This window comes from Nakaseomyces bracarensis, assembly GCF_045282275.1.
Source record: "Nakaseomyces bracarensis strain CBM3 chromosome Unknown Scaff9_0, whole genome shotgun sequence".
In the NCBI taxonomy this organism is placed as follows: Eukaryota; Fungi; Ascomycota; class Saccharomycetes; order Saccharomycetales; family Saccharomycetaceae; genus Nakaseomyces; species Nakaseomyces bracarensis.
Window position 1 is genome coordinate 181,712 of NW_027263970.1, and position 17,317 is coordinate 199,028.

Consider the following 17,317-nt stretch of genomic DNA (forward strand, 5'->3'; position numbering starts at 1 on the left):
ATACTAATAATACCGTTATAATTGAACTTGTTGTGAAAGTAGTAGTTTGCTGTAAGTTAAATTGAAAATTCTGATATGAGATGATTTTTACAATTGTTAACATATAGCATTAAAGCAAGATATTGATACTAAATATATTTAGATGTCCACAATTAATTGAATTCAAGATTGATCAATCATATATAAACATTTCATTACAGGGTAAAAATTACAAAAAAGATAACATTATGTCATAAATTTTGGCTGGTACGATCAGAAAGTAACTATGAACATTTCATGTCCCTCTATAACTTGTGTAGTTGGAAGTACTGCTTATAGTCAATAGCATTAGAAACGTGTACGTTACCTGGTCTCATGGCCAACCCTGTGGAAATACCGCTTGCCTTAGCAGCATCCAACTCCTTAGGATTATCACTGAGGAAGAGTACCTTCTCTGGAGTCTTCTCCATCTTAATCGCATCTAAGATCTTCTTGTAAGACTCTGGTTTGTCCTTCTTACCAGCAGTGTCGATGTCAAAGTATCCGTCGATGAAACGGTTCAAGTCCCAGTTACCGGCAATCTTGGCGTGGGAGTTACCAGAGTTCTTAACGTGACCAAACAACAACTTTTGGGCCTGGATAGAACCACTGGAGTATATGTAGACAGGCACCTTCTTGTCTCTGCCGTCGTTGGAAACAAGGAAGTCGATAACATCAGGGTACAAAGGCACCTCAATCTCACCGGAATTGTAACCGACCTCCCAGACGTGACCTTGCAAGGCCTTCAAAGTGGAGTCCTTGGTGTCACTGGCCACCATGTCCAAAAGGTGCTCAACAAGCTTGTTTTGGCCCGCTTGACCTTCCTCCTTGATACCAAACTTCTGCAAATGCTCAGCAATGAAGGTGTCCTTAGGTTTCTCAACGTTGAAGTTCTCATACACAATCCTCTGTACATGTAGAACAAAGAAAGGATACAACGTATCCTTCACAAACGAGAGTGGGCATAGTGTCCCCTCGATGTCAAGCAAATATGCCTCGTAGTGTTCGTCAGTCATTTTTTAATTGGATTATATTGTTATAGTGCAAGCTCAAGTAATAAGAAAGCAATAGCACTAGGACTATAGCAATTGCAATTGAACTTCAACTTTCTAAAATAAATTAATTAATTAAATTACAAGGCCCTTTGATTGCTTTCATTGTTCCTAGGGAGTCCAGTTAGGGCATATGATACGTAGAGACGTGACGTGATGGACATAGTTGCGATATTGGTGCTATTGGTGAATATTTGGATATTAACTATTTAAGAACAACGTATATAAAGGATGAAAGCTTTTTAGATGCATGTGTGAGGGACTCACAGGGTGAAGCCTGCCGATTTCCGTCTTCCTGGGGATACGCCAGGGAAGGAGGTAGATGGGGGACCTCTCTGACGTTTATTTGGCTCGTCTAGCTCGATGGGTTTCACGGTGTGTCTTGCGGTGACCTGTCCTAGTTCATCCAGTAGTACTTCTTCTTCTGGTTCCTCGCTTTCTAGTTCTCTCTTGTTCTTTGTAGACTCGTTCTCCAGCTTCTCCTGGTTCTTCAGGGAAAGGACGTGGGACAAGGACTTCTGTTTCTCACGAGCGTTCCAACCGAGGGTTCTACTGATGCTGTCGACGAAGTCTCGTGGAGAGGCCTCTACTGTAGGGAACGGGTATGGTGATGAGGACACCGTGACGAAATCCCCGCGATGTAGTTCGATCTTGGGTCTGCCATCGAAGGCGATCCAAGCAGTGCCTCTGGAGTTAGGTGAGACCTTGATCTTGAGCTCGATACTGTCCGGTAGGATAATAGGTCTGAAGTTTAGTGTGTGCGGGCAGATAGGAGTCACAGCGATGGCGTCAACGCCTGGATTTATCAATGAGCCACCGGCACTTAGCGAATAAGCGGTAGAGCCTGTCGGCGTGGCGACGATAATACCGTCAGCCTGTGCCACAGTCATGAGGTCCTCATCGCTGTACAATTCCAGCATGGAAATGAAGGGACTGGGGCCTCTGTCTATGGTCAGCTCGTTCAGGACGTGGTGTTCGGACTCTAGCTTCATGTAGCACACTTTCCTGCCGGTTTTACTATCCGTCTCCACAGTTTGTCTTCTATATATCTTGCACTGCAGCCTCATCCTAAGGTTGGTCTTGATCTTACTGTTGAGAATGGTTGGTAGCTGCTCCTTGAAATGTTCAAAGTTGAAATTTGTGAGGAATCCTAGTGAACCCAGGGAGAAAGGAAGAGTAGGAGGAACATGTTTCTGGAACAGATGAGACGCAAACAAGACGGTACCGTCACCTCCCATGGTGACCACCAGATCAAAGAACACATCGTTATCCCTTACGAAGTCTGGATTCCAGTACTTCAGCCTGTTCTTCCTACACTTTAACTCCTTAAAGATTTCCTCAGCGTCGAACAGTTTAGATGACTGAAAATCGTCCTGGACATAGACGACGAGAAAAGGGTAGTGTGTGAGAAGCCACTCAACAAGCTCACGCATCAGGAACAACACGGAGGCGTCGTCAATCTTACATATAATCATGATCTTCTCCACGTCTAGATCGACTTTCCTCTTGACAATATCCTTGCTGATCATACGCACATCGTATGCAGTGGTAGCGTAGTGGAAATGGGTCTTACTGGCCCTGGACCTGGGGAGACTGTCCGTAGACAGCTTACGCACCATATTCTCCACGCTTTTCAAGTCAGCAATGCTGATCCGGTCGTTGTAATGATTATTGTGTAGATCATGGTTAATAGCGTTAGGGTAGACAGAACCAGCGCCAGGGGCAGACTCGCTGCCAGAACTACTTACAGCAGAATCACTCCTTTCAAAGGGATCAGATAACCTCTCCTTCTCCATGTTATATGTATATACTTTGCTGAGTCTTTCTAAAGTTCTAAATTATGTATTGTTGGGGGGTTGCTATATGAAAGAAATGGGAATTCTTTAAATATTCAAGGTTCTCGAGTAGTTAAATAGTGGTTCCATGTATAGAGGGAAGAAAGGCACTGCGTTGGTTGTGATCGTCCCCTATTGCTAAGGACTTCGTTGTACTTTAGATTGTGGATAGGGTCAATATCGAAGCAACGCGTACAAAAATAGAAGACCCTATAAACTATTCTTGGTGGGGTGCGGCTTGTTCTAAGGTAAATCACGAAAAGTGTAAATCATCCTCGAGCTTCGATGCGTGGAAGATCGAATTTTTTCATTTCTTTCTTTTTTTTTTATCGAAAGAAGCGGTGTTATAACGAAAGACCGCTCTGATAGTGAGCATCTATCAAAAAAATAATATATGTTTATAGCTTGATTTCTTTTTATTTATTAGCAATAATAATGGGTAGATGAAAATATATGTATATATGTATTACAGAATTGAAAATCAGTCTAACTCTTTTGGTCCACTCTACAGGTCCAGTCCTTTGAGTCGATGAGTGGTAAAGAGGCACCTAGGCACCAGCCCAGTTCGTTTCCTGCCAGGGTTTTAGCTGTCTTCAGTTCTCTGCTCAATGGGATGTCGTAACCTGTGTGTAGTAGGGAGACCAGGAATGACAAGTCTTGGCAGTAGTGAGAGTCCTTCTTCAGTTCTGAAAGGGCACCGTCTATACCTACAAAAGCGTTTTCCCAAACCTCAGGTCCGCTACAGACGTTTCTGGTTAGGTCCATAAGTTCTTGCATGGTAAAGGATAGTGGCATGCCCAGTGGGTGAGTTCTGTCGTAGAAGTAGGAGAATACGTATAGGTCGTTGTCCTCGTGGAATGTACGGACTAGAGATGGTTGGTGAACACCGTTGAAGGAACATGGTTGGACAGAACACTTGGCGGCCTTGTTTAAGATAGAGTCGGTTAGAAATCTACATTGGGCAGGAGCAGCAACGCCCTTTGGACCAACAAACTTGACGTTGTAGGACTCCGAGTCACTGATCTTAACCTTCTGTGCCTTAGACTCAACTCCAGGTGGCATACATGGGGATACAATAGTGTGCTCAGTAGTCTTAGCACCGGCGGTGATAGAGCCATCTTTGATAGCATTCTTGACTAATAAAGCGTTAATCTTATCACGGCTTTGCATCAAACCAAAACCCAAATGGGAGAACTGGTATAATTCATAGTTATCAGAACCGTAATCTAGGGAGTACTTGTGTTCACCGTCGACCATCTTTTCATTGGTTGGGAAAGTTGGCTCAAACACAATTTGAGTTGAACCACCACCTAGGTCAAAAACGGCACTAGTAGCACGTCTTTCTGCGGCACCAATGTTACCCAAAAGGAAGTTAGCTGTGACCCAGGCGTAGACACCTTCCTCTTCACCACTCATAATCGAAACACCATTGCCCTTAACTACTGGGAATGGGTAGTCCTTCTCTAGATGCTGACGAACTGCTTCCAAGATCTTGTTGGCTTTTTCCTCACCAAGTAATCTCAGACCAGCAGTGGCCTTTACTGCGATAGGAGCACAAGGTCTTTGGTGCTTTGGGATAACTTCAACAGCCTTCTTTAGAAGTGGGTCCAGCGATAACGCAGCACCTTGGGCGTCGGTGTCGAATGATGATAGACCTGGTTCCAACATTTGGAAAGTTTCCTCGACCAACGTTGGAGGTTTAGAGCAAACATCGAATTCGTAAATGTGTATACGGGAACCGGTAGAACCAGCATCAACCATGATAACAAACTGGTGAATTTGGGTACATGTGTTACCGGTACCGATCACCTCACCGGCTTTAGGCTTGCTAGGTTTGTTATTAGCTTTTGCGGCATCCTTTACAGCATCAGCAACAGCTGGGTTGTTGTTCTCTGTCTTAGAGTCACTTACATAACCAGGTTTATTGTTGATAGGAAGATTATTCAAGTCCTGAGGAACATCTGGTTTGCTGGAGTTTGGTGTAGTCTTTCTGCCGACACTGGTGGCTGGTATAGAGCTGGATGTTCTGATCAGCAAAAACAGCATCACAAGTGCAAAAGCACCCATCAGAAAACGGTAGTTTCTGAACACAATAGCCATCCTGTATTGATAAGGTTGTATGTTATATTAATTTTTTAACTTGCCAACTTGTTTATAACTAGAAATTCCACAATATAAAGAAAGGAGAGATGATTAGTCTTAGAAAAGACCACTAGAGGATATTTTTAGAAGTCGTCACGCAAAAATGGCTCTAAAAAGAACAAGTAATCCTTTAAATATGAATAAGCTGCTAGTTAATACGATCTGGTGTTGATATCTTATTTGATAGACTGGGAAATAGAGGGCATATATAATGTCAGATCAAAATATACCACATCGATGTGCTGTTAATGAAAAAAAATTTTGGTGTCTGCTGATCGCGCCGCGAAATTTTAGCAATGGATCACGTGCAGTATTTAAATTATATATTTTTGAATGTTTTCAGGTAATAACGATGATAAGAGGTATTAAATGAGGATATGAGATATTGATTAATGGATTTAATTCGTTATATATGAAATGTAGAGCGTTTATGGTTATGATATGCATGCAGAGTTAAAAAAAAAAAGAGAAAATGATAATACTAATAATAATACAAAATTCATGTGATATGATGATGTAGATGATGGGAATTGGGTTTTGGTATTTACAGTTTTTTGGTATTCTTTTTGTTTGGTTTTCAGTTACTTTCTTGGGTTGGTTTCTTGAATATGTTATTCATGGTTGATCTGCTTAAGAGACGAGACATCTTACGAGGTGGAGGAGGTTTTTCGTCTTCTACAATATCGTTTAGTGCTTCATTTGACTCGTCTATGCTTCCTCTTTGTGGGGAAGATGGGTTTGAAGTGAGGTTTTTCCAGCTCAGTTTCGTCCAGGAGGAAATACTGCTGTTGCTCTGGTTTCTTTTATGAGATTTAGGAGTACCGTGGCCGACTGTTTGCACATCTTTTGAATCGTTTGTGTTACGACGACGTGGAGTCTCTTCCTTGGAGTGATTAGATGAATTACCGCTCCAGAAAGGATTACTTGTAGCGCTACTCTCGCTTTCCTTGCTGGACTTATTGTACTGGTTAGGGCTCAGTAGTTGGTCACTTTCGTGTAGGCTTTGCTGTGCCGTTGTTTGACTACTATCACCTTGGATGTTATTGCCTGGAAGAAAATTAAATTGTAACGGAGATGCATCTCTGTTTGGCATGTTAGTGCTTCCAGGTAATCTTAACATATTGTTAGATAGGTCAAGAGACTTCATTCTATCGTGAAGTTGTCTATTGCTGTCATTTGAAAAAAAAGGATCTATATTATTGAACGAAAATTGATCTTGGTATGAGGATCCCATCGATGTATTGTTTAACGTTGCGCTTAACAGGGATTGAGCGTGCGAAGGCTGTATACCAATAGAATTTTTATGAGCATGTCCATATGGGCCCATAGGAGAGTTAGATAGTGGTATACGGTCCTGCGAGTAAGATGAACCCAGCATGTTATCGTACTGTGAAGCTTGAGAATGAATACTAGGTTGTGGAGATAGGAAATCAGCAGCTGCATGTACATTTGATACTTCATTGTTACCAGATATAGAGATTCCAGGTTTATTTTTTTCCCTATTATTTTTCTGACTTATCCAGTAGTTATCTAGTTGATCCGTAGTGAAAACGTTTGAATAATTACTTATACTCTCTGGATAATCAGCCTCGTCATGAATCATGTCTTCGAGACCGGTGATTAAGTGATTTGCATCGTCATATGCAATACCGGGTTCCACATTTTGATAGTTGTAGCTGTTATTCCATGGTGAGCTTGAGAGAACATTTTGGTTCGGAACATTAGAGAGCATGGGTGAGATTTGTTGTGGTCTCTCTGAGTTGAAATTCATATTATTTTGTTGTAAGTAGCTGTGTTGATTCGGTGGTGATAGTAGAGGATAATTTACGGATCCATTCATATTAGAATAAGTAGAAGGATGATGTAACATTAGAGGGGCATGATTCATAACATCGTTATCATTATTATAGTTTGGACTCCCTGTGCTCATACTTTGTAAGTTATCACTGTCGGAAATTTGTCTGTATGGTTGGTTATGATTTTGCATATCAACACCGTCATTACTTTCGGGATTGATAAAAGTTTTCTTTGGTGTGTTGTGATAAAAGTTTTCATTTGTAATCGTAGTGTTTGCTAGCTGTGCTCTTAACTCATTGTTCTTACTTTCAATTTCTTTATACTTGTTTTCTAACACTTCAAGCTTTTTTATAGCTTTTCCTTTTTTTGATTTCCACTTGGTGTCACTCTTTTGGTCCAAAGATTTTTGTTCTTTAATTAGCTTTAATATCTCAGAATTTGGACTCAACTTAGAGAAGGGAGGGTTATTTACTTTGACCTTTGAAAAGTTGGCTAATAATGGTTCCATTTCTTTGATGATCGATTCCACAGTGTTATTCTTTTCATCAGGAGAAGCCGGAGACTTTTCGCCAGAAGCATTGCTACGCTTCAGATTTTCTGTAGTAGGTTTCATAGCTAGTATCCTTTTATGTTCTTCCTCGGCTTCTGACAACTTAATCTGCAATTTTTGTAATTCTTCTTTCAACTCCTGTTCCATTTTATTATTTTTTCTTATGTTTACTTCAAAACTACCTTTGATGTCCTTGTTACACAACACTTCGTTTTCTTTGTTCCAATCCTTCATATCTTTCTCCATCCGTGATATTTTAAACTTCAAGTCGTTAATTTTCTTCTTTAGTTTGTCAGTTTTCAAGTCAGTAAGCATCTTAGAGTTTTCCAGTGATTTAATAGAGGATTTAAGTGTCTTGCGTAAGTTAATCTCGTGGGCCCAGTTTGTCCTCAAATTTTCAAGTTCTAGTTGTAATTGTTCCTGAGACTCCTGAAAATCTTCCATTAAAGATTGTTCCTGCGCTAGAACATCATGCAGATCCTCCTGAGCACACACTAAGATCTTCTTCAAGTCATCCACAGTATAGTTTTCCAATGCCTTCAAAGTCGTAAGACTATTGTATGAAGGATAGTGTTCGCCTGCATTTAAGTTTTGCACAACAGTGTCTTCTTGTTTGGATGGCCCAGAACCCTTTTTAACCAGAGTATTCCTCCTCCAGCGCTTCTTCCCATCAGTATCAAAGTCCTGCTGCACCATTAAATCGAAATCAACCTCAGCGACATGGCCAGATCCTCCAGAGACCGGGACATCCGCAGCTTTAACACCCGCCGCAGCAGTCTTACAGTATACAGATGGTAACTTGTTCACATACCCCATCCGGTTGATAGAAACGAAATCAAACTGGAACTCAGCATCAGACTCCAACCCCTTGATATTACAACATGTATACAAAGCCCTCGGATTGTTGTGGAAAACCGCAATCTGGAACCCGTTCAAATAAAGGATATAGTAACACACCGCCTCCTCCTCCCGCCCCACCATCTCAAGCGGCTCATTCTCCCAATGCACAGTAATAGAGTCCTCAGTCACCTTGTCAACAGACACCTTCGCCGCCGCCGGAGTCCGAACACCAAGAGTCGCCACAATGCTGGACACCGGAATCGTAACAAACCGCACCAGCCGGTACACAAGCCAGCACACCGCCAGCAGCGCAACCAATAGCATTTCGTTCTTATTAGTTTTCTGTATGTTTGGGTTAGCTTCTTGACAACATTCTGTCTGAAATTAACTCAAGATCCCAGTATGGCTCTTTATAACGATTCGGGCCTGAAAAAAAATTTTCGGTGATAATGACTTAAAGGACCACCGATCGATGAACACGTATATTTATAAATTAATGTAACCGAGCTGTGTCATAGGCTCGGCGCAAGCAATAAGCATTGTCATCACGTATGTATTCAAGTTTAATATATGTAACTATTTAAGGACGAAGTTTGCGCCGCGGAGCTTCAGGTACTCCTGGTCCACACCTGCGGGCATCGGTTTGACGACGAGCTGGTATATCTCAGCTGAGTGGTACCGGAGGTTGTTCGTTGGCGATGTGTAGTTGGCTCTGAGGCCCGTTACGTCGCAGTACTTGCGTGCGGGCCGCAGTGATGGCGGGGCCTCGACGGAGAAGTACGTTACGTTTGGTTTGGGGGCTGTCTCTGCGGACAGGACAGCGTTGATTCGTTTCTGCTCGTCACTGAGTAGCTGTTTGGCACTCTTGTGGCGGGTGTTACGCCGACGTTGTCGGCGGAACCCCATTGTGGCAGCCTCTTTTGTCTGGTCACTGACCTCTCGCAGCAATTGCAGTCTATCTTCCATGATTACCGTAAATTCCAACCTGTGTATGCTCTTTGGCTTCTATGTCTTGTGATTGTTACTATCCATATAATATCAACACAAAAGCTATTGAACCTTTTCTGAGTTTTCAACTAAACCTGTAACATTTAGAAAAGGTGATGTTCAACGAGTTGGGCCTCATGTGGGATAGTTGTAGATGGTGATTGAATCAATGGTGATAAACGAATGGGTTCAAAGAGTGCTTAGAGGCCACTGCAGGTTCCTCTATTCCGAGGAAGACAATGGAGGAACGGTTGAGAACAATGGGGCACACATTGGTAATCAGATCACCCTTTTTAAAACGATTAAGTAGTTCAATTGGTAATGGTGTTTGACGGGAGTAGAACATTGCTTAACAAGACAACATCACATATTGAAATAAATGTCTACTGTTGTAATTGGTACTGGTCTTGCTGGGTTAGCGTGTGCTAACCAATTGCTGGAGTTGAATGAGAGTGTAGTTCTTTTAGATAAGACTGGCACCATTGGTGGTAACTCTTCCAAGGCTTCTAGTGGTATTAATGGTGCTCACAGCACTACTCAGCAGGAATTGAAGGTTGAGGACACTGCTGATTTGTTTTTTGGTGACACACAGAAGTCTGCCAAGGGTCTTGGTTCACCTGAGTTGATGAAGAAGCTTGCTGAGGATTCTCATTTGGCCATTGAGTGGTTACAGAAGAATTTCGACTTGAAGTTGGACGTTTTGGCTCAGCTAGGTGGACACAGTGTTGCTAGAACTCACAGGTCTTCCGGCAAGCTTCCACCTGGCTTTGAGATTGTTTCTACTCTGTCTAAGAGACTTAAGGAAGTTGCTGAATCCAATCCAGAACGTTGCAAGATCCTGCTGAACTCAACTGTGGTAGATGTGAAGCTTGGTGAAGGTAAGCAGATTACTGGTGTTGTGTACAAGGACGAAAGCGGAAAGGAGAACACATTGGAGACTAACAATGTAGTTTTCTGTACAGGTGGTTTCGGTTTCTCTAAGGAGATGTTGAAAAAATACGCACCAGAGTGCGTTAATTTGCCAACTACTAATGGTCCACACACTACTGGTGATGGACAAAGGCTGCTAGAGACTCTGGGAGCCGATCTGATCGACATGACTCACATTCAAGTCCACCCAACTGGATTCGTTGATCCTGCTGACCCTGACTCCGGATCTAAGTTTCTAGCTGCTGAGGCCCTAAGAGGCCATGGCGGTATTTTGCTCAACCCAATCACCGGTAAGAGATTTGTTAATGAATTGACCACTAGAGACGTCGTCACTGAAGCAATCCAAAGCCAATGTCCAAAGGACAAGAACAACGCCTACCTAGTAATGGGTGAAGGTATATACGAGGTATACAAGAATAACTTGGACTTTTACATGTTCAAGAAATTGGTCAAGAAGGTCACCATCAAGGAATTTGTTGAGGAATCAAAGCTGCCTATCTCAGCAGAAGACTTGGCTAAGGACCTAGCCACCTACAACACTGCCTCTGCCGACGAGTTCGGTCGCTCCTTGGTAACCAGAAACTTTGGGGACAACATCACCCCAGAGACAAACATATTTGTGGGTAAGGTCACACCAGTGGTCCACTTCACCATGGGTGGTGCCAAGATCGACACCAACGCAGCTGTCCTTGACAAGAATGGCAACCCATTAGCTAAGGGCCTTTACGCAGCTGGTGAAGTTTCTGGTGGTGTTCATGGTGCCAACAGACTCGGTGGTTCCAGTTTGCTGGAATGTGTCGTCTACGGTAGAACTGCGGCCAAGTGTATTGCTCAAAAGGGGGGTGCAAGACTTTAGTTCCATTGTCGAACCTGCTATTTTTGATCAAATTATGCTAAAGATATTATATAACACATTATGGATAGAAAGTGCACAGACAAAATACAGATACTCAGCACAATTCGATATTTTTATCTAACGAAACATATACATATATTTAAAATGATAATGAGCTGATACTGAGTTATTTCAGTATCATAGTGCTCCAATATATATTAATTGAAAATTCACGTGATCCAGGAAAGATCATCGATGCCCTTAGTGGCACTGGGACATTGAAATTTATCATTGTACTCCAGATAAACCTAATTATGTCGAGAAGGGAGAGTACAAGGAGAGGTAACCTAAATTGTCTCATAAGAAGGTAAATCAAGACTTTAATTATATCCGAATTTGAAAAATAGAATGTTGAAGTCAATACCGTGTTTCGTGTCTATTATATCAGAGACTAACGAACCTGTTCTGGTGTACTGCCCGCCTCAATATAAGAGCGATGTAGAGCATGTGTTGAAGTCTAATGTATTATCTAATGTATCACTTGACTATTTTGAGAGCAACTTATACCAATGGTCTACACATGAGAAAGAGGCTCCAATACGTCCGTTGTTTCAAGTGGAAGGTATAAGTGTTTTCGGTATGCTAGTCAAGACAACGAGTCTCAAGATAGTGATTGGATTTCCAATGAGTGAGTCCTTTGATGACGATGAGATAGAAGAGGTATTCGGTATAGTACGAAAGTTATATGTCAGAGTGAAATGTAGTCCGTTCGTGAGTCTGCAAAGCAACGATGGGAACACAGAGATATCGAAGATGTTAGAGGATAGACTGAACGAACAGTTTGAGAAACCTACTAAAACATAAATTTGCTAAAGTTGAAGCAGAAAGACCCCATTGAAATAAAATATCATATTCATGTATTTATAGATTGATAGTACTAAAAAATAGAATAGCAAATTTGAAAATAATGAAGGAATTGAACTTATTGATTAGGATTATCAGACTCAGCTTACATTATTGCATATACTCTTATCAAAGTACGACTACAGGGCAACTTCCTTTCATGAAATTAACCAATTAACAAGCGCAAGTGGTTTAGTGGTAAAATCCAACGTTGCCATCGTTGGGCCCCCGGTTCGATTCCGGGCTTGCGCAATTTTTTTTTGTTTTCATTTTATTATTATTTTTTAGTAATACCACAAGAAATGCTATACAAATAATATTTGTATTTATTATTTATAGGGTTTTCTATTGTTGTCTATTTGATTATTTAAAAATGATGATATGATTCAATTCATTTTAATTTAAGTAGTAACAAAATACGATAAAATTATTGAATCCAATTTCATGTTTTGTTGATGGTGAATGGGAGTATCAGGAGGAAAGTAGTAATACTATTACTCTAAATATAACTTTGGGCAATCTAATATATAATGAACCGGCTTTCTACTATGTAAGGCCCGTTCAATCGTGTTCTACTTTCCTCTACTGATGTTTTTGTGCGAGAGCTGTAATATTTACTAATGATTACAATAGTTTGCACTACTAAATGGGGAAATTACTAATTCAACCCTATCAAGTGATTTCTCCCAAATAGGCAACTAGATAATAGAAATTTTACGAAAATAGCTTACTAATCAAAAGTGCTATGAAAATTATTTAATTAAAGAATCTATCAGTATTAATATGGCAGCAGTCCCTTTTCTTGCAACCTATCCCCCTCTTCGTTATACCTCTGCTGTATAGAAACTTGGGATATTATTTGCATAGGAAAAATTAGCCTCCTGAAGTAGTATTATATTAAATCTATGACCAACTGATAGTTCAGCAAAAATTTAATTACTTAAAAGAATTGATATGAGAAAGTATATTAATAGAGCAGTTATTAAATTGACTTAACGCAGTTCTCTTTCTCGCAATCCTCCGGCAGTTCACTCTTCCGACAGACACTATACTCAAAGAAGTGACCCCTTCCACTTATTCTTAAATTTGCTAATTGTTCTCGATTATTTGTAGACGATCCTATAAAAAAGAAAAGTATCTCAAACAATAAACATAAAATGAGGATTTACCAACGCCAATATTTACTTATTGACTCTAACTACCTTTTCTTTTTATGATATGTCCAAACAAATGGCTCAGTGGAAAACCCTGAGAAGGAACCAGTTATATTGTATTAATTGAAACAAAACATTATTAAAGATATTCTGTGCAGGTGTTTCTTTTATCTATGTTTCCTGTGTAATCTTTAATCTTTGCGATTAGCACATTCAACTTAGAGTTAAATTATCTTCTTCAGTGTTCAAGTCTACTGCTATGTTTTAGCTGCCTCCTCATGAGTTTCTGAACGATATGATCTGGAAGAACATTTTTATGGCTACCCATTCTAATATGTCTGCCACTATTTCTCTACAGATAAAACAAGTTAAAGATAATGCCATGCTTTTCTGCTTAGCATTACACATTTGCCTTTACTACTTTCTAAGAAATTACTAAAAATAGATAGAGGGAAGCTGTGTAAACGCCTTTCTTTACTTTCATTATTTGCTTTATATGTCAGACCTATCCGCCTCTTTAGGAAATGATTGTCAAGAACAATATATGGTCCCTTGATTTCCAGTAGAAATTAATAGAGATCATAAATAAAGAACGTATCCCAAAATAAGAGGGCAGTATTACTTTCGCGATGCCTTCATGTTGTTTTCAACAGTGTTTTTCTATACCGATTTTACTTGTCAGCAAATAGCATTTAGCACTCTGTGAAACATTAAACTACAAAACTACGGGATTTTTCTATTTGCTATTAATCTCTTCAATGGTCAAAAAAATTAGGCTTGATACTAGTTATAATTTTATTAGATTATTCAGCTTTTTTCTTTTTAAAACAAATATTATTCTTAGGGGATCCTCATTTGAATTGAGCCCTAGGAAAACTATACTATAGCTTCTTAAGGATGGAAAATCCTCTTGTCCAAAAAGGAATTTTACAAGTGTAATAAATCAGAAGAAATAAAACTAATTCTGGTAGAAAAAAGAAATAAAAATATGTGAAAACAATAATAATAAATCCTTATGTTTACTCGTACTCAATTGGATTTTACACTAGCTGATTTACCTAAATGTGAGTATCAATAAAGACTAACTACAGAAACCTGTAGAACCTGTCATAAAAATAATATTTTTACTACAATATGGTAAATGTTCTACTCAACCCTATTTTTTCCTACAGTATTGCTATATGCTAATACCTATATAACTGGGTATCTTAAGTTAAAAATTTCTTAAAAAATTCCTCCTTTTTGAATTCTAATCTACTAGATTTACCTAAAATCTAATAAACCAGGCAAAAGCAAATAAAAATGGTAGATTTATTGAAGCCATTGCTACTATTTAGCTTACTCGGCGTTTTAAGTGCAGAAGTTCTTTATTCATTAGATCTGCATGAAGACTATGTACACAATGGCGGCATTAACAGTACCACTGGTCCAGGTGATCAATGGTATTTCAATGTATTCCCAAACACTACGAGTGTCGAGATCAATGGTGATGTTAACCTTCCAGGATACATAGTCCTAATGTCACATCTTGGTATAACAAAATTCGATTTCACATACCATGGCGGTGATATGTACCTAGGTACGAGTTTGCTGGTTGATAACTCACGTTCTCCGACCCCTCTACGAGTAATCATGACAGGGAAATCCTTCTCCACTCCTCAAAATACATTCGGGGTAAACGCATCCCCCGGTTCAGATAGTACAGCCTATTACGACTTTGACACTTTCAGCTCATATGAGAACAGATTCTATAATGTTAATGTGACCTTTTCTTCTCGTACTGCAGTAAGCGCTAGTAGATTTTGGGCTTACAATTCTTCGATTTTTGTGGAAGGTCCATATCTGCAAACCAATGAAGCACCATCAATTCAAAATGGTCTAATATGGTACAATGGTAAACTTTCCGTACATTATGGCAACAATTTTCAAGTTGTCTATGGTGATGATGATTCTGGCAGCAATGTTTATGTTGTTAACGATGCTGTACCTGACCAAATCCATAATTTTAAGTTTTTTGAATTTCGGACTAATAACAATTATTTTGCCTTTACTTCAGAAATTGAATCATTGAATTTTATTCCTTATAACAGCCTTAATGCTTCCACAACAGGTATACTGACTGTTAAAACAGCAAATGGTGATTTTAACTTAACATTTTATGACAATCCTTCGTATCCATATCACCTAACCAATTTTGTGCAGCAAGATATTACGGTGAATAGAAATGGCACTGACATTATTGTGCACGGTATTAAATTTGTTGATACATTCTATGAACCTCCTGCTACAACCTTTACAACTATGAAAGATAACATAAATGAGACTGATGTGATCTCGTTCTTCCCAACTGTGGGCTCTGACGGTAAGACACACACTGGATCCACCACATACACCTTGGTTGACACGTACTCTCAACCAGCAGAGTCGACTGCTGTGGTAACCAAGGCCAGCACTACCGAGACAGATGTGATCTCGTTCTTCCCAACTGTGGGCTCTGACGGTAAGACACACACTGGCTCGACTACATACACATTGGTCGACAGCGACAGCTACTCTCAGCCATCTGAATCTACAGCATTCGTCACCAAGGACAGCACTACCGAGACGGACGTGATCTCGTTCTTCCCAACTGTGGGCAGTGACGGCAAGACACACACTGGCTCGACTACATACACATTGGTCGACAGCGACAGCTACTCTCAGCCATCTGAATCTACAGCATTCGTCACCAAGGACAGCACTACCGAGACGGACGTGATCTCGTTCTTCCCAACTGTGGGCTCTGACGGTAAGACACACACTGGATCCACAACATACACATTGGTCGACAGCGACAGCTACTCTCAGCCATCTGAATCTACAGCATTCGTCACCAAGGACAGCACTACCGAGACGGACGTGATCTCGTTCTTCCCAACTGTGGGCAGTGACGGCAAGACACACACTGGATCCACAACATACACCTTGGTCGATACCGAAAGCTACTCTCAGCCATCGGAGTCAACTGCTTACATAACCAAGGAGAGCACCACCGAGACAGATGTGATCTCGTTCTTCCCAACTGTGGGCAGTGACGGCAAGACACACACTGGATCCACAACATACACCTTGGTCGACAGCGACACGTATTCTCAACCAGCAGAGTCGACAGCAGTGGTTACCAAGGAGAGCACCACCGAGACAGATGTGATCTCGTTCTTCCCAACTGTGGGTAGTGACGGCAAGACACACACTGGATCAAGGACTTATACTTTGTGTGACAGTGACCAGCCATCTTTATCTCCATCTACTAGCACTATTATTAGAGGCAATATTACTGAAACTGTCGTTGTCACATATTGTCCAACTGTTGGCTCTGATGGAAAAACCCATACTGTATTGAGTACATCTACTTTATGTGAATACTCCCAACCACCTGCTACCACTCAAATAGTCACTAAGATTAACGTTACTGAAACTATTGTGGTAACTTACTGCCCAACGATTGGCTCCGACGGCAAGACATACACTGGCAGTACCACAACGACTTTGTCCAATGGTGGTTTCCATACTAGTTCTTCAAAACCACAATCACACTCCGGTACTGTTTCTGACATTGGTTCAGAACCAGGATCCAAGACCGCTAATAGTTTAGCGTCAAGCTCGATAACCTCTAAAACTAATCATGTTTCATCTAGTGGTAAAAATTTAGGTACAGAAAGCGCCAACATTACACCCGCAGGAACCTACAACACTAAACCTACTGGTACCGGATATCACTCCAGTTCTAATATTGCTTTCCAAACCGCACACGCGTCTGTGAACAACATCCAATACGAAGCTTCTGGCTCTACCATAATGAACAAACTATGGTATCTAGCCATAATTCTGGTAGTATACATGGTATAATTGTTGTTTTAAGCGTCAGATGTACAACGCTATAAATATATTTGCTCATTCAGGTTTGTATTCATTGACTGTATTAATAGAAAACAAAAACATTGTTTAATATTGTACAATATCGAATTGTATAAAATTATATATTATAGGAATATAATGTTACGACAATACAAACAGCACAACAATATAGCAATAATATAACAATATTATGTAATACAATATAATATAATACTAAAATACTACTATACTACAATACTAACAATATACTCTGACATATAATAAAAATATAATATATTATAATATAATATTAATATAATATAATATAATATAATATAATATAATATAATATTAATATAATATAATATAATATAATATAATATAATAATATTTATTAA

The 17,317-nt window shown here is 40.0% G+C and overlaps 8 protein-coding genes across 8 annotated transcripts; 3 read left to right on the forward strand and 5 right to left on the reverse strand.

The window, feature by feature from the left end:
- Nucleotides 1-284: 284 nt before the first annotated feature.
- UTR4 (putative acireductone synthase UTR4) lies at nucleotides 285-1,034 on the reverse strand (the record flags this gene model as incomplete). Its single annotated transcript, XM_071052497.1, has 1 exon — nucleotides 285-1,034. One exon carries the CDS (start codon nucleotides 1,032-1,034, stop codon nucleotides 285-287), a length of 750 nt encoding a protein of 249 aa, XP_070906344.1.
- Nucleotides 1,035-1,333: 299 nt separating this feature from the next.
- YEF1 (NADH/NAD(+) kinase) lies at nucleotides 1,334-2,866 on the reverse strand (the record flags this gene model as incomplete). The annotated part of the gene is made up of 1 exon (XM_071052498.1): nucleotides 1,334-2,866. The coding sequence occupies one exon, from the start codon at nucleotides 2,864-2,866 to the stop codon at nucleotides 1,334-1,336; it is 1,533 nt and encodes a 510-aa protein (XP_070906345.1).
- Nucleotides 2,867-3,391: 525 nt separating this feature from the next.
- GDA1 (guanosine diphosphatase) lies at nucleotides 3,392-5,005 on the reverse strand (the record flags this gene model as incomplete). Its single annotated transcript, XM_071052499.1, has 1 exon — nucleotides 3,392-5,005. One exon carries the CDS (start codon nucleotides 5,003-5,005, stop codon nucleotides 3,392-3,394), a length of 1,614 nt encoding a protein of 537 aa, XP_070906346.1.
- Nucleotides 5,006-5,624: 619 nt separating this feature from the next.
- On the reverse strand, nucleotides 5,625-8,558 carry GTA1 (Gta1p; the record flags this gene model as incomplete). The annotated part of the gene is made up of 1 exon (XM_071052500.1): nucleotides 5,625-8,558. One exon carries the CDS (start codon nucleotides 8,556-8,558, stop codon nucleotides 5,625-5,627), a length of 2,934 nt encoding a protein of 977 aa, XP_070906347.1.
- Nucleotides 8,559-8,810: 252 nt separating this feature from the next.
- IES6 (Ies6p) lies at nucleotides 8,811-9,200 on the reverse strand (the record flags this gene model as incomplete). Its single annotated transcript, XM_071052501.1, has 1 exon — nucleotides 8,811-9,200. One exon carries the CDS (start codon nucleotides 9,198-9,200, stop codon nucleotides 8,811-8,813), a length of 390 nt encoding a protein of 129 aa, XP_070906348.1.
- A 400-nt stretch (nucleotides 9,201-9,600) lies between these two features.
- RNJ42_02337 (Fumarate reductase 2) lies at nucleotides 9,601-11,007 on the forward strand (the record flags this gene model as incomplete). The annotated part of the gene is made up of 1 exon (XM_071052502.1): nucleotides 9,601-11,007. One exon carries the CDS (start codon nucleotides 9,601-9,603, stop codon nucleotides 11,005-11,007), a length of 1,407 nt encoding a protein of 468 aa, XP_070906349.1.
- Nucleotides 11,008-11,394: 387 nt separating this feature from the next.
- On the forward strand, nucleotides 11,395-11,850 carry TCA17 (Tca17p; the record flags this gene model as incomplete). Its single annotated transcript, XM_071052503.1, has 1 exon — nucleotides 11,395-11,850. One exon carries the CDS (start codon nucleotides 11,395-11,397, stop codon nucleotides 11,848-11,850), a length of 456 nt encoding a protein of 151 aa, XP_070906350.1.
- Nucleotides 11,851-14,345: 2,495 nt separating this feature from the next.
- Nucleotides 14,346-16,931, forward strand: RNJ42_02339 (uncharacterized protein; the record flags this gene model as incomplete). Its single annotated transcript, XM_071052504.1, has 1 exon — nucleotides 14,346-16,931. The coding sequence occupies one exon, from the start codon at nucleotides 14,346-14,348 to the stop codon at nucleotides 16,929-16,931; it is 2,586 nt and encodes an 861-aa protein (XP_070906351.1).
- Nucleotides 16,932-17,317: the final 386 nt, after the last annotated feature.